The 23,767-nt window shown below is 43.6% G+C and overlaps 1 protein-coding gene across 4 annotated transcripts in view; it reads left to right on the forward strand.

The window, feature by feature from the left end:
* LOC105490094 (ALF transcription elongation factor 3) overlaps positions 1–23,767 on the forward strand; it is a 620,895-nt gene that overhangs the window by 18,390 nt on the left and 578,738 nt on the right. For 2 of the 4 annotated variants that reach the window (XM_071077264.1, XM_071077265.1), the window contains exons 1-2: positions 18,266–18,306; positions 19,465–19,590. In XM_071077264.1, the coding sequence (XP_070933365.1) occupies positions 18,281–18,306; positions 19,465–19,590 (152 nt within the window). In that variant the 5' untranslated portion in view covers positions 18,266–18,280. Of the gene's footprint in view, positions 1–18,124; positions 18,307–19,464; positions 19,591–23,767 lie in introns of those variants that run through there. The other 2 variants (XM_071077269.1, XM_071077266.1) reach the window with 2 other exon arrangements.

Genomic DNA, 23,767 nt, shown 5'->3' on the forward strand with positions numbered 1-23,767 from the left:
ATTGTTCTGGGCACTCAGGAAACCCTTTTAAGTCTGAATAATTTTGTCCTTCAGCTTTGAAAAATTTTTCTTCACGTATTTCTTTGATAATTTTTTCCAACTCCAGCCTTATATGTTAAACCTCCTACACTCATCTTCAAGGATCTCTCTCATAGTTTTCAATTCCTTTGCCTTTCTCTTCCTATATTATGAGAGAGGAAAGAGAGTTCTTGGGCTTATTTTCTAAGTGTTTTAAATTTTAAAAATGCAATTAGTCCTGTTTTTAAACCTGTGAACTCTCTTTTATTCTTTGTTTCTTTTTCTCAGCATTTTGTTCTGATTCCCAAATCCCCTGGCATATTAATTAGAGTGCTTTTAATGTCTTCCATTCCTTAGTTGTCATTTTTTTTTTTTGGAGGGGGGAAGGCATTCTTGTTTCTTCTTCTTTCATGCTGCCATTCTCTTTATGTGCCTGGTGGTTCCTTGGCTTTACATTTCTATCTAAGGGAGTGGGGTTAAGTGACTGTGTTTCACATGCTTACTGTTAGCAGGTCTATGTTTTGGCTCTGACCTCTCTCCGTTAGAACTGTGAGTGGGATGGGGTGGGGCATGTCTGCTAGGACACTTTGCTTTAGGGTAGGATGATGATGAGCTATGTTCTCCTGGAGATTTCTAAGTGCCAAAATGAGGAGGCCTTTATTCTACACTATTGAATACCATCGATGCCGTTTTACAAATACAAAATGGAGGCACAGAGACTTATGATTAGAGAGCTACAGGTAATGAAGCCAAAATTTGAACTGGAGTATGCCCGATGAACATATACATTCTCATTCCACAAACCCAAACACATTTCAATGTAAAGTGAAAAATGGTGTTATATGAATCATTAGCTCTATTTTTATAAATATTGACTTCCATATGCCTTGATGGTCATGTCACCAGGAGCACACCAGGACTCTGCATCCTTCCACCTATGTAACAAGACATTGTTTGTTCCTCTTAAGCAATTAATCAACCTTCTGCTATTAAAGAAAATGAAATAATTAAACTTCACTTACAGTCAGAAGGCATCTAAGCAGAATTAGCGGTTTCAGAGGAACTACATGCTGTAAAAATTGAGGGACTAATTTATCCCTGGGTTGGCCAAGCCAAATGGTAGATGTTTTTGCATTATTTTAGTGGATGTTAGTAAAGCCATATTCCTCCTAATTCTAAGGTTTTCTTCTCATTCTGAAGGTCATGGCTACTTCACTTTTTCACATCCGTTTTGGAACAACTATTGACAACAGATGTAGATTTTATTAGAAAATTCCTTTAAAAATTCAAAAATAAGCATTTATTGATCACCTACCAAATTAAAACATTCATTTCTTAACTCAGTGTTTCCCACACCTTCCTGGAAGGTGGTAATGGATGTTCCATGAAAAATGCATTCCAAGGTCAAATTAGTTTGATCCACATTGGGTTAAATGAAGTTAAATAGTTTCCTTTGTTGCCGGTATTCTCAGAATCTTTCATTGCCAGTATGCATTGTGAATCTCTAAAGATTTAAAATTTGAAAAATGTACATTTTGGGAAATGCTCATTTTAGAAAACTCACATTGTGAGAAACATTGACTTCATTTATCAAAGAGCCATTTTGCTTTCCTCTCTTCTCTAGAGACATACTTGTTCTCAATTACATGCACCTGGGCCATGACTCTCAGGCATGTCGTTCTCCAATTCAGGGTCTCATATGTTCAGTTTTTACAACTTTGGGTTGGGCAACCTTATTATTATCGTCTTCACTCTCTGCCTCTCTGCTATGACCATCTCTTAATTTTGCCCTGCACATCCTTGAGTGATGCTTTATTTTAATGCTTTCGTTTCTGCATCTACAAAATGTTGACACAATAACACATAGGTTTTAGCAAGAAATTAAATAAAGTGACAGCCTAGCTATTACAGGAAGGTGATAATAAATACATTTGAAATAAAGTTCCTGATTTTGGATGGTTCTCTCATGTTCATCTCAATCTTTAGTAAATAATACCCCATTGTGCTAAATGACAAAATTAAAAGATGGGCTCTAGGACGGTCAAAGAATACACCAATGAAAAAGACTGTAGAATGATGCAAGTTGTGTCAATATGGAGAAGGGCAACTTTAGACAGTAACACTTGTCATGATGTACCAGTCTCTTAAACATTAATTTCCCTAACTTGTGGCAAAATATCATATGCGTGTTATTAATTTCACTGACACCTCCTCCCCCATCCACCATCTTTTTTTATCAATGGCATCACTGCCCACCTAACTGCCTGAACAAGAACTTGAAGGTCATCCTCACCCCAGGTGCCTCTGCATGTGCTTTCTTTGATTTGAACTCATCCCCTCTCCACTGGCCAAACTCATCCTTTAAGATTCAGCTGAAAAGCTTGGCCAGCTCAGACACTGTCAAAATCAATTTATTTACCTAGCAAGCATTCACTGAGCACTTTGTGTGCCAGGTATTATCCAGGATTACTGCCTGGCAGCGTACAGAGCTAGTTTATTGAGAATTTCATTTCCATATCTTCACTGTGGGAAGTCACCGCTTTAGCCTATATAACCACTGCTCCTTCATTGCCACCGTCATTGTGAAGCAGGATATTCCCATCCCTGGTTGGACTCCTCTCCAAAGCTACACTGTCAAGCTGTCCCTCTGAAGTCAAACCACTTCTCTCTGATATTCAACTATAGTCTCCGAGACCCAGCTGCTTCTCCTCTATCTGCCGGCTGAGTCTGAGGATTTTATGGGCACTGGATGGAGGGCAGGGTGGGCCATGGGTGGTTTTGGAAAAGGCAGCATTCAAGCAGGAAAACAGGGCTGTCAGTTCTCACTTTGGGCTGTGGTATCAGGCTTTTCAGCTTGAGGGTGGGGCCCTCACCAGGGACCTGCCCTCCCAGAATTTCTCTGCCTCCTGTCCCTATCATTTGTAATAAATATTTTAGACCTTTTCACCTTCACACCTAAACCTTGACATTAACAGTCCCTGAATCTATTTCTATCCTTACTTAGACTTTGGTGAGACTAGGGTAAAAGGCAAAGGTGGCCAGGCATGGTGACTCATGCCTATAATCCCAGATACTCATGGAGACTGAGGCAGGAGGATGGCTTGAGGCCAGAAGTTTGAGACCAACATGAGCAACATAGGGAGACTCCCATCTCTAACAAAATGTAAAGGAAATATTAGCCAGGTATGGTGGCATGGAGGCATACAGGATCACTTGAGCCCAAGAGTTCAAGGCTACCGTGAGCTATGATCACTCCAGCCTGGGTGATGGAGCTAGGCCCAATCTCTTTTTTTTAAAAAAAAAGGCTAAGGTGAAGTGAAGGGACTCTTCAATCTCATAATAATTTTCCAAAGCTACATTTTAATTGCTTCAAGAAGTTAAGGGGAGAATTTCTTCCCTTTCTCAGATACATAAGAATAACCAAAACTATTTGGGTAAACGTGGGTCTCAGCCTTTTGGCTACAGGCTTTTGGTTGGATAAGTATTCACAAGGCAGAGGGTGGGGGCAGGGTGCAGAAGCAAAATAAAAAAGAAAACCTTGCTTAAGAAGGCAAGGCAGCCAGACCACTAAGTAACTACTGATTTTTTTTCTTAATTTCATTTTGCCTCCATGAAAGATACTCAAATACAATGATTTCTGTGGGAAGCCTCAGACTGAGCTGTTAGAATCCTTAATGGGAGTAAATTCTGTGACCACGGTTTCATGCTGAATGTGTCCAGTCAGAGATCCTGTGGAAATACATATTCTAGCTGGGCCTGGAAGGCTGATTTTTCACAGGCATATACTGGCAGGCGTGTCGCTTCCATTTTGTCAATTGGAAGCCTCTCTAAGAAGCTACTTCTCAAGTCCTGATAATGCTTCTCTTACGGACTATATATTAAACATCATCACTTATGTGACTAGATGATATCCCTTTGCTGCCAGACTTTTCTCCCCCTATTGTGATGAGCTGGTTTTGATGTTGCTAACCTGTTAGCTTTAATTTGGTCCTCAGGCTCTATCCCCATCAGGATAGTCTTTAGAAGCATAATCTACTCCATTCTAACAGAGCGATTCTGTTAATAACTACAGACCTATTCACTTGTTAGACATTCCTTCAAAAACTTCACAAAGGCTTCCTCCATAATGCACTGAAGGTCTGCGTTTCTCAGGCAAGTATTCTATGTGGGGGAGCACACAGATTCCGGGAATGGCTGACATGAACACTGTTGCTGGCTTGTGGACTCAGATTAAATAGTTTGCCCCCTGTAAACCACACTTTCTTCCCTATAAAACGGGGATAATGACAGTGCCTACCTCATTTGGCTGTTATGTGAATCAAATGAGAGAATGTGTGCACATTGCCTGCCACTTTATTAACACTCAATACTTGTTAGCAACTATTAAGCCATAATTAACTATTGTTGAACTCTTTCATTGTTTTGCAAAGTCGGCCAAGAATAACATACCATTGTTTGCTGCTTGTGTTGACTTTTCACAGGGCTTTGACTCTGGGGTCAAGACCAGGTTAGGAATTAAGCAGCATGAGGCCAATGAAGACTCCTAGTTACTGATGTTTAAATGAGCATGCTTTCAAATGCCCAACAGTGGGAATTAGCAGGAATGGTCTCCTGAAGAGTGGATAATCTCTAGACATGTAAAACAGGGACAAGTAGCTTAAAGTAGAGCTGTAACAACAAAGCCCCTGAGGGTAATCATAGGGACTTTACTAGTGCACTTTTGGCCTTTCCTGTGGGTAAAGAGGGAGCTAGTAAAGGCATTAAGACAACTGGAGCAATTGTAGAAACTGAGACACATAAGCAGGGGTCTCACACATCTCTGCATGAAGGTATGCATTAAGACTATGTGTACACAAAACCAGAATTAGGGCTAGGTGTGGTGGCTCACACCTGTAATCCCAGCACTTTGGGAAGCCAAGGTGTGCGGATCACCTGAGGTCAGGGGTTCAAGACTAACCTGCCCAACATGGTGAAACCCTATCTCTACTAAAAATACAAAAATTAGCTGGGTGTGGTAGCACACACCTGTAATCCCAGTTACTCAGGAGGTAGGAGATTCGCTTGAACCTAGGAGGCGGAGGCTGCAGTGAGCCAGGATCACTGCACTCCAGCCTAGGTGACAGAGCAAGACTCTGTCTCAAAAAAAAAAAAAAAAAGACAGAACTTTCCTTAGTTGGAATTTGTTATTGATCCAAGAATGCAAGGAAGTATTCCAAAGGGCTGTTCTATACCATAAACAGTGCTAAGATTTGGGTATAGAAAAGTTATGAAGCAGGTATTCCCAGGGGCCAAAAATGATGGCCTAATAGTTCCTTCCTGAAATACAATGACCAGAAAAAAAACAAAAACAAAAACAAAAACAAAAACAAAACCTCCCATAATTATAACCATTTTCAATCTAAAATACTTATCCTTGGTAATGTTACATTGAAATGGCTCATATCAAATAAGAAGAGATACCATTTGATGAGTGCTTACACTAGATGCCAACACTGTAATATACCTTTGCAATGTTATTTCATTGATTTTTCAACCATGGAGCTATAATCATCAGCTCCCTTTACCAGTCAGGGAAGTGGTAATTAGAAAGTTTAAGTAAGTTGCCTAAAATTGCACTGCTTCTAGGAGCATAACAAGGATTAGAACTAGATTAGCTCATTCTAAATCTTGTGCTCTTAGCCCATTCACAGCCATCCTGTGCAGGTCAGTGGAAGAGCGTGTTACTCAAATCCAAATAAAACTTTATTTTTCACAGAATATGTGCATGTATTTAGTTCATCTAAAATAAGTTTTCAAATAATTAGGATATAAGGGCATTAGGGATCTAACAATTGAGTAAATAATTACAGCACCCTGCTCCAGAAAAAGGTAGAAATCAAAGGAAGTAAATGTGGTATTCAGGATCACTTTTCCCCGGTGGCCTTCCCTGGTTTTGGAGGCGGTGGAAGAGAGGTGAACTATGCTCTTGACAGCCTTCTGGAGCTCAGGTGAGGCAATGAAGTGAGGTTCCAACCAGGAAAACTAGAGTACAGTGAATCTGTGAATCTCTATCATTTGGGTTGGAATACTGAAAGCATACACTAGAAGAAATAACGTCTTGAAAGTACACATGTCCCTAAAGGGACTGCAATATATTTTAAAATCCCCTGAACTTGTGAAATTATGTAAAGATAATCCTGAATTGCTAATGTCCCCAAGTACTTGGCAGAATTAGACATGCTCTCTGTAGAAAAATAATATCACCCTAGGTCTCGAATATTTTTGCATATTACTGTTTTTCAAATACAATGTTGATCACGTAATTCAAAATAACTAGCTACAAGGAGATTAATGAAATGTTGTCAGCAGAAACAACAGATAGGAGAAATAGACACCTATGGGCTCCAGATAAAAGAGTCAGTAGACCCAAACTTTAAGATAACTATGCTTACAATCTCCAAAAGGCAAAAAGATAAAGCTGAGAATTTGGCAGAGGCCTAGAAACAATAAAAAATAACCAAGTGGAAATTCTAAAATCAAAAACCCGTGATACCCCAAATTAAGAACTCAGTGAATGGGTTTAACAATGGATGACATAAAGCTGAAGAAGAAACTAGTTGACTGGAAAAATAAAATATTCAGAAAGATGCTTTTAAAAGACAAAAATGTAAACTTTCACAAGAGAAAGTAAAAGAAAGACAGCTAAAAATTCTAATATGCATAAAATTGAAGACTCAGAAGAAGAGGAAAGGGAATGAATGGGTCAAAATAAATAATTAAAGAGATAATGGCTAAGAACTTCCCAAACTGATGAAGCTGTCAAACTTAGGTAAGAAGCCCCATGAATTCCAGATAGGATGAGTAAAATGAAATCCACACCTAGGCCCATAATGGTAAAACTGGTGATAATCAAGGACAAAAAGAAAATCTTAAAAGCAGCCAGAGGAAAAAGGGGTTTTATTTTCATAGGAACAACAATAAAATTGACAGCACTCAAAGTACTTAAGGAAAATAACTGTTAATCTGTCATTTTAAACCTGGTAAAAATACTCTTCAATTATAAATGTAAAATTGATATTTCCAGACTGAAAAAAACAAAAGAAAAGTTGATGTTCCCTTACTAAAAGAAACAGAGAATTGTTCACCAGTGGAAATACAGGAAATACTGGTATTCTTTAAGGAGAAGAAAAACTATCCTAAATGGAAGACCAGAGATGCAGGAATGAATGAAGGGCAAGCAAAATGCTAATGAAAATTAACTACATAAAATAATAATGTCTTTAGGGGTTTAATATATAGAAAATTAAATACATGACAACAATGGTACACAGATATGGAGAGGAGTAAATGAATTTAAAGTGTTCTAAGGTCCTTGAATTTTCCTGGAAGAAAATAAAAATAATTAATATTGGACTTTGATAAGTCAAGAATTCATGTTTTGCTTTCAAGTTCAACACTAAAGAATAGTAAAAATCCATGTGTGTTCCAGGGTTATAGAGAAGGAACATAGGATAATAAAAACATACTCAAATAATCCAAATGAGGACAGCACAAAAATAGACAGAAGAACAGAACAATCAGAACAAACAGCTCCTTGCAAATGGTAGACTTACAGCCCAATATAAATGTAATTACATTAACTGTAAATAGATTAATTTCTTTAATTAAAAGGCAAAGTTTTTCAGGCTGAGTTAAAAAAAAAAGCAAATATAGAGCTATATGTTGTTTACAAATGACACATATAAAACATAAGGATATAGAAAGACAAAAAGTGGAAGTATGGAAAGATACTTTTCCTACAAACATAAACCCAAGGAAAGCTGATGTAGTTATATCTGTATGAGATAAGTAGATTTTTAAGGCAAAAATCATCATTAGAGATTAAGAGAGACCACTCGCCATTGTAACAGGGCCAATTCAACAGGATGGTGTAACTATTCTAAATCTTAGGCACATAATAGCATGATTTCAAATATGTAAAGAAAAACTTGAAAAAATTTTAAGAAGAAATTTAAAAAACCTTCAATATAGAGAAAAATGTTGACAAACATTTCATAGGAACAACAATGAAATTGACAGCACTCAAAGTACTTAAGGAAAAGAACTGTTAATCTGTCATTTTAAACCTGGCAAAAATATCCTTCAATTATAAATGTAAAATTGGTATTTCCAGACTGAAAGAAACAAAAGAAAAGGTGATGTTCCCAGACTAAAAGAAAAAGAGAATTTTTCACCAGTGGAAACATAGGAATTACTGGTATTCTGACAAACCTCTTAGATAAGATAGACATAATACATCAGACATCATATGAGTAAGAATGAAAATATCTGAAAAAAAAATAAGCTGAAAATATAAAGGATTAACGAATAAGGAATACCATACCAGCAATAGCAAAATACACTTCTTATATTTTTACTTTTTGAGACGGAGTCTCCGTCTGTCACCCAGGCTAGAGTGCAGTGGCATGATCTCAGCTTACTGGAGCCTCCATCTCCTGGGTTCAAGGGATTCTCCTGCCTCAGCCTCCCAAATACCTAGTAGCTGAAATTACAGGTGCCCGTCACCATGCCCAGCTAATTTTTCTATTTTTAGTAGAGACGAGGTTTCACCATGTTGGCCAAGCTGGTCTGGAACTCCTGACCTCAGAGTGATCCACCTGCCTCAGCCTCCCAAAATGCTGGGATTACAGGTGTGAGCCACCACTCCTGGCTGGTATACACATAGTTTTAAGCACACATGGAAAACTTACAAAATTAGCTATAGGTGGGATCACAGAGCAAATCTCAACAAGTCTTAAAGTATCCAAAAGACAGAGTCTGCTCTGTGATTACAATGCAATTGAGCTACAAGCCAATTTTAGGAAGATCACCAGGAAATCCCACATGTTAATTTTGTACAGCCATTTCCTCCTCCTCTCAGTTTCCCTAAGATACATCTTGATCATCACCTAGAATAACAAACAAAAGTCTTTTTGAGGACTCTCTCATAGAAAGGGGAGAAAAAAATTGAAATACATACCTATAATTTGGCATTTCCATCCCAATCACGTACTTACTGCTGTGCATGGCTTGAATTGTCTTCCTGTGTGTATATTATCAACATGATCAGGAACTAAAAGAAGCTTTTCATTTTGGAATGAACTCAACACGGGGGCTTGCGTGACGTTATGAGTTCAGTGCTGATCTCTCAATGTGCTGCTCAACTACTCCTCGTGACCCCGGCTCCAGGGAGCCAACACCCACCTATTCTGTTAGTGAAAGGATGCCTGATGGTGCAAAAATGTAGGGCTGGCCAGGAGCGGTGGCTCACGCCTGTAATCCCAACACTTTGGGAGGCCAAGGCGGGCAGATCACTTGAGGTCAGGAGTTCGAAACCAGCCTAGCCAACACGATGAAACCCGGTCTCTACTAAAAATATCAAAATTAGCCAGGCGTGGTAGTGGGCCCCTGTAATCCCAGCTACTTGGGAGGTTGAGACAGGAGAATCGCTTGAACTTGGGAGGCAGAGGTTGCATTGAGCTGAGATCACACCACTGCACTCTAGCCTGGGTGACAGAGCAAGACTCTGTCTTAGAAAAAAAAACAAAACAAAATGCAGGGCTGGCTTCATGAGCCTGTGACCTGTGCAGTCACACAGGGCTATACCCTTAGAGCGGTGCTACCTTTGTCTAAAGCTCTGCTGTCAACATTTTAAATTCTTAATAATTGATGAACAGGCACTTCACATTTTCACTGTGCTCTGGACCAGCTCTATACAGAGGGAAGGGGTTTCCAGACTTGCTGGATTTTACAAGTAAGAAAAGAAAAACCCCTGGGCTGAATCCTCCGTGAAATACTTTGGCTTCTCAGAAGACATTTCCTCTTTTCAACTCTCAGTTGTCCCCCTAGGTTTGGCAGCTGGGTGTTCACTAGCTGCTTTACTGAATCGCTGATCTTGGTTTCCTGCTTACTTGAAAATGTTTTCACAACATCAATACAGGCCTCTTCCCCATCTGGCCCCAGTCTCTTGCCCTGGCCTTGGCTCCTTTTCCCTCTCCCTTCATTCTGCTTCTTCCCCCAAACCCCATTTGATCTACTGACTTCTACAACTCCCCCACCTCAAGGCAACACTTTGACCACATAGCACCTTCTCTGCTAGGGGAACATGGCATGCTTCTTCTGGCCTCTGTGCACTATTCTGTGGTTTTCCCTCTGTCTAGAATGCTCTTCCATCACTGCCACCTCACTCTCACTTTGACTTTCATTCCATTAGACCCAACCCCATGTGAGGGGCTGTATTAAGCCCTTTAGGAGTGCTTTGGTCATCATCCACTTGCTTTTGCTCCTATAGCTCCACAGACATGCTTCTGTCATAGCAGGTAATACATTATAGTACACCACGTTTGTTCTATTCCATTCTCCCCTATTCACCTAGTCTTGATAATTCAGTTCTTGACTTGGAATGCAAGTCAGTCATTCTTTCTGGAAAAGATCTCCCTGAGTACCTGCACTTTTCTCATCATAGCACTAAGCATATTAAAACATCATTATATATGGCCTGTTTCATGAGACCATGTCTGTTTCACTTTGGTAATAATCTCAGTATCTAGCATAGTTCTAAGCACTGGAGTCAAGAAGTATTTGTTCAATTCAAGGATGAGTAAGTGCATTAAGATGTGTGTGCATTATCTTCCAGACAGTGGGTTCTTTGGCCCTTTAAACTTCTCTTTCTCATCTTCTTTCTTAGCTCACTGCTTGGCACGTAATAGGTGTTCAATAATGTTTGTTCAGAAAATCAATATCTGAAATGACTTATGTGATCATTGAGATTATCCTCTTGGGGCCTGACCCCAGAACCCTGGTTTGGGAATGTATCCCCAATGACTTCAGCCCTGACTTGAGGTTGCATTCTTCAAGGGAAGATGACAGGGATGACAGCATGGGGATTCGGGCTGACACTCACTCAAGTCCAAGAGGATGAATTTCCCTTTATGTTGTAATAAACCTCATATTGTTGTCTAGAGAGTGACAGAACGCAATGCTAAATTCATAAAATTGTAACTGTCTGTGCCAAGTATATAGAATTATAATAAGCATCACAGGTGAGTAGGAGCTTTGGAAAACACTGGGAGCCATCCCAGGAAAGAGTAGCTCCCTCTATTGATAGTGGTGGGGCGGGGCAGGCCCTCGGGCCTGTAGCTTTAATCAGAGCCCCTTCCTTCACTCACTTTCCTCCTCTCACGACCGTGGGCTCCTGCTTTCTACCTCCCATTGTGCACCTTCTTTCTTTTTTTCTTCCACTGGAGACAGAGTCTCACTCTTTCACCCAGGATGGAGTGCAGCGGTGCTATCACAGTTCACTGCAGCCTTGACTTTCTGAGCTCAAGTGATATCTTCCCACCTCAGCCTCTTGAGTAGCTTGGACTACAGGCATGCGCCATCACAGCCAGCTAATTTTTTATTTTTTGTAGGGACAGGGTCTCACCATGTTGCCCAGGCTTGTCTTGAACTCCTGGCTTAAGTGATCCTCCAGCCTCAGCCTCTCAGAGTATTGGGATTACAGGCATTAGCCGCCACGCCTGGCCCAGCCTCTTCCTTGCGAACTAGCAGGGAGGTATCTTTCTTTCCAGGGGTTTCCTGCCTCCTATCTTGCAGTGGGCATTTTCCTTCTTGTGGCCAGCTCCAACTTCTCTATGAAGCTCCCTTCTTCCAAGAAACCAACTACAAATTAGAAGAAGGTGGGGGTTCTCTCATCTCCATGGCCATGAGCTCCTCTTGAGAGACTGACTCCCCCCTCTCTGTATGGTATTCCACTGAGCAAAGACTTCTTTCTACCAGAGTGCTGAGGAAATACTTGAGTCCGTAAGTCTCAATATATGGAGAACCAATAGAAGGAATTCAGCAAAGCTGAGCTCTAATTGCATGCTTACTGTGAGCCTGTGATATGTTAAGAAGGTACAGGGAAATCAATTTGGGATCCATAAATATAAGGAAGAATGTTGTTCCGGCTAGAGTTGAGCCCTTGAAAAATAAAATAGGGAGGCTCTTCAGAGAGTGCACTCCCTACCACTGGAAACATTCACGTGGACACTGGCCATAGCAGGGTTGATATGGAGGGAAGTGCTGCAATGGGTAGGAGGTTAGCTAGAGAGAGACTCGATGGCTTCTCCCAACTTTCAAGCTTCTGTGATCTTATTATAGGGTTCTAACCCTGTAATGCAGTTTATATTTCAACATACTGTACTTAATTAGTTGTTTTCCTAAACTACTTCTGAAGTAAATCAGCTTCATACAGTGATAATTAGTTTATTGGTAGAAACAATGACAAACTCTCAAACATGCATATTTTTGTGTATGTGGCAAGGACACAAGAGAGGCTGACTATTATTATTCCTACACTGTTTTTCATAAATGCAATCTGTTAGTATCCCTGTGAGGATGTCACAGCAACTTAACCAGGTTAACAAATCACATGAAAATAAAGAAACAATAATATGGACTATTCAAAAAATGCTGGAGCCAGATTAATCAGTCTTCAGACAATTGAGCATGAGTTTCTTATTAATTAACTTGCTTACAATTGGAGTGAACTCAGAAGTCAAGATTACATGTAAGGAAGTAATCATAGGTTTTTGTAAATCACGCTTAATTCTTCAGCAGTGCTGCCCTCATTGGGGCATATAGGCTGGGACAGCTGGTAGACCTGACTATACACGGCAATGTGCGGGGCACACTTAAGGGACTGTGACTTCTCCAATGGGTTAGCTGCAATATTCAAAACACTGCTAGAGTGGCTTAGCCACATAGGGTCTTATTTTATTCCTAAAAGTCCAGATCTAGGTAGGATGGTCCAAAGACGGTAGGGTTATATGAAGCAGAGTCATCAAGAACCTAGCCTCCTTTTAACTTTGGACCTGCCAACTTTAGTCTGTGGCTTTTGCTCCTAAAATCCACGATGGCTTCTTCACCTTTCTGGACAGGAAGAAGAAAGTGACCTAGAGGAAGGGGTGGTGTCTACTGCATGGAAGCAAAACATTCTGAGAAATCCTGGCTGACATAAACGGGTGTTTTATTGGCCAGAACTGAGTAACATGCCCAGTTCTAGCAATAAGAGAGACTGGAAAATACAGTTATGTGAGCTGGGCTTGTGACTTCCCCAAATCAGACTCAGGTTTTGCTATCAAGGACAAGTGCAGATGGATGTTGGGTGGGCAGCCAGCCATGTCTGCTGCATGAACTTGTTTATCTTAAGCTCCTGATGAGGTGAACTCTGCTCTCTGTTTCTTCTCGCTTGGGACTTGGGGACCTCCAGCAGGACTCTGAGCAGTGGGAGATGCCTCTACCTGAAGGACCTTGTGGCGATCTTCCGTGGCCCTTTCACCATCAATGTTTTACCCATTAAGATGCAATTTTGCGATGTCACCATTTTCAGGCTGTAAGCCCTAACTGCTGCATTTGCAGCTTTGGTTTCCTCCGAGGGCTGCATGGGGACCACCAATCCATGCTTGGATACTCTCTGGTGCCCCAGAGAAAAGAGCCTGACACCCACAGTTGTGTTGTGACTTCTTACCCATGCTTCCCCCAGACCTAAGCTAAGTGTCCTCTTCCTGAACACGTTCCTCTTGCCGTCTGTTAATACTTCACAGATGGCACAGCACTCCTGTTTGAAGCAGACCAACACCTTGAGATTTGTTTAAGCCAAGAATGAGGTCCTACCTTTAAAAAAGAAAAGGTTTATGACTCTCTTGACATACTCCAGGGATTCCTGTCTGGCAGGGCTCAGGAAGAACAACTGAAAAAACAGAACTCTAACATTTCAGAACTGTCAGAGACAAAAACTGACAGAGACAAAGAACATCCAATCCAGTCTTCTCATGTTGCAAAGGAAGACGTTGAGGCTAGAGACAAGGAGTGCCTCACTCCAGGTGTGGTTATGGCAGAACTCAAGGGGCAAAACTGGGTGGGAGGAGAATTGCAGAGAGAGGTAGAGGGCTCTCTCTCACCTTCTGACTGGGACTGTATTACTTTCATTATTTCAGTGCCTGTGAGCATGAGAATGTGCCAATGCTATACATAATTAAGGCAAAAGTTGTGGGAGGTGGAGTATGGTATCACAGCTACCAGGAATACCATACCAATTCCTGATCTGCCATGCTTTGGTTTGTGACACTTAGCTGTTCCTTAGCATACTCACCTGCAAAATAAAAACAATGGCAACATACCTCAGGTACTTTTGGGAGGACTAAAAGGAGTTGATACGTTAGAACAGCACCCAGTTGATAGTAATATAGACATGTTTGCTAATGACAAGATTAGTTATCTTCTATTCTCAACAGGTTCAGAGTCCTTGAAACTTGCATGAATGGCCAGGGCACATCTTGGAGAAGCATGACAAAGAACCTGTGGGGATATTAAGATTTAAGTCTTCTTGGTTCTTGTTACCAGCATCAAGGGATCTTCTCAGATCACAAAATAATGAGATTATCCCCCAACATAGGTCAGCATGGCATAAAATACATGATATGTGATAGGAGATGCTTTTCTGATCCGCTTTTATGAAAAACGTCCTTCCTGCCTGCATTTTCAACTTTAGTATGTGTGCCTTTTTCTTTTTAAAATGTGGTAAGCTTCACCCACCAGCCTTTAGTACCAGCTGCATAAGGAGGAACTAACATGAAGACATACACCCTGATGCCCCATCCATTTTATTTTAAAGCACTCTTCAATTTGTCAATACTTTAATTCTCTAAGCAATGTTATAGTGGCTGACCACTTTTGAAATTATCTTTGTTTTGTTTGGAACTTGAAGGGCATGAAAAACTTCCCTCCACTTCCTTCCCCTCTCCCAGGGCTCATTTTCCCCTCTCTTTTCTCTGCCCTGCTTGCCCTCTGACCCTGCCGAGCTCTGCTGTTTCCACAGACTTCTGAATCTAATTAATGTCATAGTGACTATATAAGTGAATTATGTAGGCAGGAGGATGCTGGAAACTTTGAGGAAGGTGCATTCCTTAGGGAAAAACCTGGTTTTGTTAAAAAAAAAAAAAAAAAAAAAAAAAAAAAAAAAAAAAGAGAAAGAAAGAAAGAAAAAGAAAGAAAGAAAGAAAGAAATGTACATTCCCAGGAACCTTCATTCCCAGGGGATAGAATGTCAGTGAAGCATAAAATCTCAGCAACTACTTACATTCAATAAATATCTGTCATCTGATGAGCAGACGAAACCCCAGGAGCATCTCTTTTGACATGTGGGCAATAACCAGCTATTATGGAAGCTGGCTGCAGGGACATATAGTCCAAATATGTTGCCATCTAAAACAGGTCTCAGCCCTCGACTGGGGTATTGGCCCCCTTTCTACCCTCCCTCTTTTTCCCAGCCAGTTCACAACAATTTGCAGGGAGTATGTCCTTAGATGATCTCTGAAATGACTCTGGCTCCCAGGGCCCCAGAAAGGTCTCCAACTCCCTAGGACAGCGGACAGGCTCGGGGGAGGGGTACGAGTACTGAAGTTCTTCACCAGAGGATACTGTCAGAGAGCCCAAGGCGGAGATGGTCCCTATGCCCCATGTTTCCATGGAAACATAGGAGGAGTGATGACAGCCAGCACAGCCACACCATCTGCTCGGGACCTGGTAAATGATGAAAAAAATACAGAAAGAAAGGCACCTCGAATCCTAGGTTAGAACCACTCAGAGATACCTGTGGAGAGAGAGGGAAAGGTCTGAAGACACAAGAACTCCTGGGTGGATCTAAAATCTATGCTGTCCCGGAGCTCGACATATTAGCATGTAATTTGCAAGGAGAAAGCCTAGAGGGTTTATCCTGCAATCTCTGGATACAGCTACAAACACCCAAGGAGCCTCTGGAAGGAGAAGCAGATGGAGTGATGCGTCTGCAGCTTTGCTGGAACAGGAGAGAATGGTGTCCTTAGGGACAAAGCTGGAGGAGATGCTGTAGGGGCTGAGGCAGCTTGATGCTGCTCCTATCACCTTCCAGCAGGACCACCTGCAGAGCCAGCTTTTGGCCAGACATATTTTTCTAGGGGAATGGTGGGATTATAAAGAGAGAGAGAAAAAATTCCACTTGGTTACAAAAGCGACCTCTGAGTTGCAGCTGAGTCTTCAGAAAAAGGCATGAATTAAAGCCATGCAAGGCTTCTCTTCTATCAAATCATATCTGAAGGGAGATCTTAGATGCCATACGTTTGCTTCTGGGTCTATTTAGGAGGCTTCCAGCTCTAGGTTGGCAGAATGTGAGTAGGGCCCCAGACTGAGTAGGACTCACTTGTTAGTCCCTTTCTTTGGTACATTTAGTCTACACCAACCAACCAACCTGACCCAGGACGCCAAGCAGTTCCTCTCATTCAGCAGCTTCCCCTACCAGCCCTCCCCTTAGCTGGGGGTTTGATTCAGCTCCCAGGGGTGTTGCTTGCATCAGTGTGGGGAGAAAAGCCCCTCAGGTCACAAGCACTATAGGATGAGCAAAAGCTAAGGCAGCTTCATAGAAAACATCACTCTAAATTTTTTATTTTTAGTCTCTTTCTCTTTTACATAAAAAACTTCCCTTTTAGTTCTGACATTCTAATCCCCAAAAGTCCAAACCCTTTTTTTTGCTTAGTATTAAGGAGTTAAAATTTTGACAACTAGATTAAGTGCTCATTTTGGTTTGCGTACCCAGAGGCTGGAGGATAATAGGAACATCTTCATAAACCAGATAAATAATAAAGATCTCCCATAAAGGCTCTCACTAACTGTTTTACATTTTACTTGTAAAAACTATTTTGGATTTACCTCCATGACAGATTAGTAAAAGACAGGATCTGCAACTATTATTTGAGTTTCCTCAAAAGCCCTCATTCTCCAAGACACTATTAGACGAAACCATAACACTGGAAATAATCAATCCAACTATCCCCATGTTAGAGGCCCCAAACAGAAAATCATGGCTACTCCTAAAGAAACATTTTTAAATACCCGCCTTGCAATTGCTTGAGGTGCACGCACTCTCATATATTAACACAAGGCACCAGAGTTTAAATTCAAATGTAAATCTGCCCGTTACCACATGGCTCTTTGGGAGAGGCCTTTCATGAGTAAACCCCTCAACCAGCTCTATACCATCCCAGAGCCTTCCCTCTTCCCTTTTCTGGGATCATCTATTTATCTTCAGCCTCCATGGTGAGGGTAAATCTGTATCTGAGCTCCAAGCCCAGCATGGGACTCGCAGTAAACACGGTTATGTTTGTCCTTCAGCGGCCCTCCTTTGTATAAACAGATGTGGTGGGAAGGGAAGGAAAGCCAGATCCCGGTGAGGGCCAGGGAGGTCTCCTTTCTGAAGAAGCTTCCCAGCTGCACCCAGGAGCACGGGAACAGGACACATTTCTTGTTCAGGCCTCAGAACTTGCAGTTCTTCCAGACAGGGGCTGTTCCTGCTCCCTCCTCCACCCTCCACCCCCAGCCTTTGTTCCTGGGAATGCTGTCTCAGTGTCTCCATCTCACTTTCGCCAAAGCAAACATTTCCAACAAGGCGTAGGCTAAGGGGATATTAGAAAGACAGATTTTCTTCTTTTTTTCTTTTTCCTCTTTTTCCAAATACACTGTGCCTTGGGATTTGGGCAGCCAGCCCTTCACACCTGTACTTTTTCCTATATTCATATTCTCTCTGTTTTTTCCTAATCATCTTGCTACCTTCAGCTAATGAGAGGGGTTTTTAAGGGCTGAGAGTTACCAGCTTGTAAAATAACAATTCCATTCTTCTCAGACTATGTTGATGCTGACTGTGCCTTAATTTAGCGTTTTACATTTTGCACATTAGTTATGGATGCTGATGAAGAAAGGATTGATTCAGAGCTGGGGGAAGAAGGGAGCCAGGCTGAAATCCAATCTCAAATAAGAAAGAAGACTCATTGGCCGTTTGGTCTTCTACCTGTGTCCTGAATTGAGTTTGTGAATCCTCATTCCGAGGTGGGTGAAGTGAGAGGGTGACTCTTCGGCTTGACGCTGGAGGGATCCCGTCACTGGCACCCAGGATTTCCATTTCTGGCAGCTCCAGTCAGCGGTTCTTGTCCAGAAAAAGGAACAAAGGGGAGAGTGCTGGAAGGGACTCCCTTTTGGCGGGGAGTGCGAGGTTTGGTTCGCGTGGTGAGGCATAACTGCAGGGCTCGGAGCTGCTCTCCAGGAATTCTGGGGAATCCCTGGTGAGAATCCGGAGCTGTGGCCAAGAGGTCAGGAGAGTCAGGGGGCCTTGGGGGGGGGGGGTTCCGGTTCTGGGCCAGCTGTGGAGAAGCAGAGGTACGGCCCTGATGGAGACATGCGCTTCTCAGCATGTCTAAAAAAGTAAGCCAGGGGAAGAGCTGTCTGTACAATGAGGGAGGTTATTATTACTCTTTAGGAGCCACGATGATACACTCTTAATCACCGTTCTAGCTGATCACCTGCCTTTCCAGACCGGAGACAGGCGGCAAGTTTGAAGTCGACACCCGGAGGCCAGTTTGTCCCCCTTCCCCGTAAGAATTAAAAAGAAAGGAGGTTGGTTTTCAGGGCTGGCCAGCTAGAGGGTGGGTGGGACCCCCACTGGAGGCCAAACCGCAACGGAGAGCAGGTCCGGGTGGAAGAGATTTCCTCCGCGCCGCCGCTTTATTTCGCTGAACTTGCGGGCTCCAGAGACCTTAAACGGTTTGTTTGGGGCGCTGGAGCGGGAGGCACAGCTCACTCTCCCCGCGCCTGGGCGGCCGGGGAATTCCCCCGCACCCACCCGGGTCCGCGGCCCGCGGGAGCGCCCAGCAGGGTCAAGTGGATTCTGGGCCGCGGGAGAAGTGCGTGCAACCCGGGCAAGGCCGGGCGGGGCCGGGCGCGGGCGGGCGGCCGAGGGATGCGGCAGGGCCGAGCACGACTCCGCATCCCCCCCGCACTCGGCGCCGCCGCCTCGCCGCTCAGTCCCGCTCGCAGGGCCGCCCCGGACACCCCGGGGCTGCCGAGGGGCGGGCGGGCCGCGAGGGCGGCGGGAGAGGGGCAGCAGGGCGGTGCGGCCTGCGAGCGCCGCGGGACCCCGAGGAGCGGCGTGGGGAGTGCAGGGGCGCGCGGGGCGGGCGCGGCGCGGGGCTCACGGCGCGCGCGCGCCTCGGCCTCGCCCGCGCACACGCGCCTCCCGGAGGAGAAAGAGGCGGGCGGGCGGGCGCAGAGCACCGCGGCGGCGGCGGCGGCGGCTGCAGCGGGCCGGGCCGCCGCGAGGGAGGGGAGGAGGGGCGGGCGCAGGGCCGGGGGCGGGGGGCGGGGGGCGGCGGCGGCGCGGCGCGGCGAGCTCGCCGCTCTCTCGTGAGTGTGCCTGCGCGCAAGCCGGGGAACGGGTGAGTGCGCCGGCCGCTGCCGCCAGCCCGGCCGGCCCGGAGTCGGGGGCGGGGGCGCCGGGAGCCCCGACCCGGGGGCGGGCGGCGGACGGGCGGCGGCCGCTCTGGCGCGGCTGGGATGCACCTTGAGCGGCGCCTTTCGTTGCAGCGCGCGGGCGGCCCGAGCCTCGGCGGCGGCGGTAGCGGCGGCGGCGGCGGCGGCGGCGCTGACACCTCCCACCATGGACAGCTTCGACTTAGCCCTGCTCCAGGAATGGGACCTCGAGTCGCTGTGGTAAGTCCCCGTGCCGGCCGCTTCGGGCGGGCGGGAGCAGCCGCGGCGGCCCGCGCGTCCTCACCTGGGCCGGGGGCTCCGGGCTGCCGGCCGCCGTGGGGGTGGGGTGGGTCGGGGGCGCCTGCCTTTCCAGCCCTTTCCTGCCTCCCTGGCGGGTGGGGGGGGGATGCGTGGCCGCCTGTCCGTCTGTTTCCCTCTCTCCTGTCCCCCTCCCTCGCGGCGGCCCGCCCCAGCCCAGGAGCTGGTGATCTAGGTAGCCAGGGGCAGAGCGCAGCCGCGGGGAGGAAAAGAAGCGATTTGAAGACTGTGTCACTAATGCCTGGGGATCCACCCGTGGGCCCCCTGCTCCTCTCACTTCCTTTCCCTCCGACTGCGCCCCCTCCCTCCTCCGGCTGGCACCAGCGACCCCCTGGAGTTGGTGCTGCTGCGAAGTGCCCTTAGAGGATGCTCCAGCCTCCCCGCCTGCGCCCGATCTCGGCTGCATCCTTTCTGTCTCTCCCACCCACTTCCACCGAGATGGAAAAGTGAACACCCAGGGCAGGAAACGAGTGTTTCTCCGTGCGGGAATTCCAGAGGCCTTAGCCCGGGGAGACTCCTTGCCTCGGGGTTCACAATTCCTCTGGGCCCTTTCTTCACACCTCGTCACAGTTGCACTCCTCCTCCCCACCCCACCCGGGCGCCCCAGGTATCCCTTTATGCCACGCTCACAGCTCGCAGCCCGGGGGGCACTCCAGGTTCCGTTTCTCGGGGATCTCACACTGGGGAGCTGCTGTAGGTAAATCGCCGCTGGAAGCAGTTTAATTCCAGTTGCCGGTGTCTTAAAAATCCCATTGGCTGCTTCAATATCCCTGTTATTCCCCCTTCTTTCTCTGCGCCCCCCCACCCCCACTATCTCTTAAATGTTTCCAACTAGCGCTATTCAGGTGGTAAAATTACTGCCTGCATATTCCTGGAGGAACTTGTGTTATGTTTAATATTTACGGGGATGAACATCTGCTGGAACAAGCATATTAACTGCACTCTGTTCTGCCTCTGGTAATCGCTTATTGTAGAGCTGAGCTTTTTTTTTTTTCCTTTTGCTTTAATTCAGTAAAGAGTTCATATGTGTCTACAACTGCAAGTGGTGTGCACATGAATATGCAATGTACAATTTTAAAGCTAAACTACTTTATGATTTTTAACTCATATGGATATGTAGATCTGTGTGTATTTTCTGTGATTTAGGTTTCCAGTGACTTTTATTTTCCTAAAAACAGGTGTAACAAAATAAACTGGACACAAAGCTAGCACATTATCGAACGATTTCTTAGAAAAGATCCTATGATGAGTGAGTACAGCTTGCTCTGCCTAATGTTGGTGCCTATAAAACACACAAGGACGGGCCCTAATGTAATAAAACTTTTACATATTGCACTGAAACTTCAAAGAGCCAGGGCAGAAAGAATATGAAACCTGTTATGACTCTGTAAAAGTTGCTAATTACTGTGTTGCTGCTCCTGGGGTTATTTCAGCCTTTCATTTACAGATACCTATTATTTTATAGGTTTACATTTAGAAATGTTGGTTTCTGGCGCAAATTCAATAGCTTTCCAGATAGCAACTGTACTTTTACAATGCTGTTTGCTTTTAAAAGGCAGTTTTTCAGTCTAAGGGAAGAACTTACTGTTTCGGTATATTTTTATGCTGCTTGTCTGCTTGCTGACTCAAAACGAACCCCCTTATGACTTTCATAAGTAACATTTTGAGATTATCAGCCATAATTTGTGGGGTCTTCCTGCACAGAGCCTGAGCTCTGTGTCCTTTTGCAGCCTTCGTTCCCAGCTGAATTACCCTGAAGCAGTGTCACAGAATGAATATCTGTTGAATTGACTGGAAATTTACATTAGCTACAGTACATTTATTACTTTTAAAAAAGCAGAAACTTACACATTTTTTGAAAAGTTGATTTACCTGCAATCACATTTTAATCAGTGCTTCGAGTTTTGGCTTATGAAAGCACCCAGACTTTCTTGATCACAATATAGTAGGACAGTTTGGCTTGACCGGGAGGGTTTCTAGTTTTGCAGATGTAGAATTACATTTTACAAAAATTTATGTGTTTCTGATAAGTTAAAGAAAAACCAAACTTGAGTATATATTTCTAACATGTTTAGACATTTTCTCACAGATAAATTTTTGGATGCTATGTTCTCAGTTTTATGGTTTATGTACATTTTTAAGTTTATGGTTTATTTTTAAGCTTATGGATGGTTCAAAATAACTAATACTTGAGTACTTTCTGTGTGTCCAGTATTTTCATATCCATTGTTTTCTTATTTGAATCTCTTAATCCTGGAAGGAGTAAGTGGTGGTAGTTCCATTTTATAGATAAGAAAATAGAAGCTTTGAACTGTTAAATGACTTTACTGAGGTCATAAAACAGATGACAGCAGACTTTTTTAACACTAGCATTTACTGAACACTTATTATTTATCAGACACTGTTCTGGGTACATTACATGTTTTAGCTCATTTAATCTTCACAACTTTATAAAGCAAATACTGTTACTAGTTCCATTTTATAGATAGGAAAATTGAAGATGGGGAGATAGGGTAACCTGCCCAGAGTCACACATCTAAAAATGGGGCAGCCATATTTCCACCAGAAATTAGCTTCAAAGCCCAACGATCTGACTTCAAATCCAGTCAGACAATTGCCATTTTCTAGAGTACTTCAAATGTCTCTCAGTTTATAAGGACAGCTCTGAAATTAATTACAAAACAAAACCTCGATGGATTGGAAGTTATGGTTCTGCTAAAATATCAAAGAGAGAGTTAGAGCCCTAAATGGTATTAAAATTAGAAATTTGAAAATAAAACACCACAGTTAGGAGAGTATACCTGTTAATTATGAATTATTGTATTAGAGCAATATATATTTTAAAGACCATTGAAAGCTTCTTTCTTTGATTCATCATAGGAGAACTTCTGAAGCGGGGAAGGAGGAGGTACAGATTAATGGCAAAAGAGAATCTTATTTTAATCCCTAAGAACTTCTTCTAATTGATGGACATCATTTTCCAATTGAACAAATTGGAATTTATTAGTTGTGAGTGTGGCTTTGATCTGAGCTAGTTTATTCTTGCAGTCACAGAAAGTGTCCTCAAATGACTGTATAGAAGATATAAAGGGAAAAGCTCAGTTCTGTTGAATATAATCGATATACACAATCAATTGATGATTCTAGAACTACCTCCTTTGCCTTCTTGCATACTCTTCGTCCCGCTCAGAAACATCCATACTTATTTTTCAGGATGGGTTTTTTGAGCCTGAATTATCCAGATGGCTGTTTCAGCTTTTTCAGCCATACCTTAAAGTTGAAAAGTATAGCGCTAATTTCCACCTCTATTTCCACTTCCAATTTTTGGTTTGAAGCAAGACTGGAGGACTTGGAAAAAGGTGAAGGTAACTCATTCAGCACCCGACGCTGTAGCTTTGTTCTGTAGAGTTTTGAAGAATTGGGCGTTCCGTGAGTTTACAGGGGCAGATATGCAGAGGCACAAGGCTGCCCCCTCCGCTCCCTGGTCCTCTTTCTGTGGTCCACCAGCTTTTGATTAGGTGCTAGACATATAAGGCATTCCTCAGGGCCTTTAAAATAATGACCATCCCTTTTAACGGGCTAACTGTTGCTTTCATTTAATTCATTTAACAAATATTTATTGATCATCTCTTAAGTAGAAGACCTTGTGCCCGTTGCTGTGGGGGATGTAAGGATGAGTAAGGCGTAGGTTGTACATGCTAGTGTTATTGTCTAGTGAGGAAATTAAGACAAGTACACACATGAAAAAGGAAGTTTTCAACACTGGTGATTCAGAAAAGAGACCATATTTGGGACTTGGGTGGAGGATGGAAAGAGGAAAAATTGAGTTAAAAAAAGGAAAAAGGCTTCCATGAAATAGGTGGCCTTTGAACTAAGTCTTGGAAGACAGATGGTGTGGGTGGGGGTATTGAGAGTACTTGGAGGCATCTTGGGCAAAGAAAACTTGAACAAGGGCTTTCATGGTGTCTCTGAAAGATCCTTTTATGCGTCATGGTGGAATTACCTACACGGCATATTTTAAAGATGCAGAACTTTGTAGTAATGAGGTAGTTTCAGTGAATGAGAAAAGTTTTCCAAAATGAGCTTGTATTTCACCTTC

The sequence above is a fragment of the Macaca nemestrina genome, chromosome 13 (genome assembly GCF_043159975.1).
Source record: "Macaca nemestrina isolate mMacNem1 chromosome 13, mMacNem.hap1, whole genome shotgun sequence".
NCBI lineage: Eukaryota > Metazoa > Chordata > Mammalia > Primates > Cercopithecidae > Macaca > Macaca nemestrina.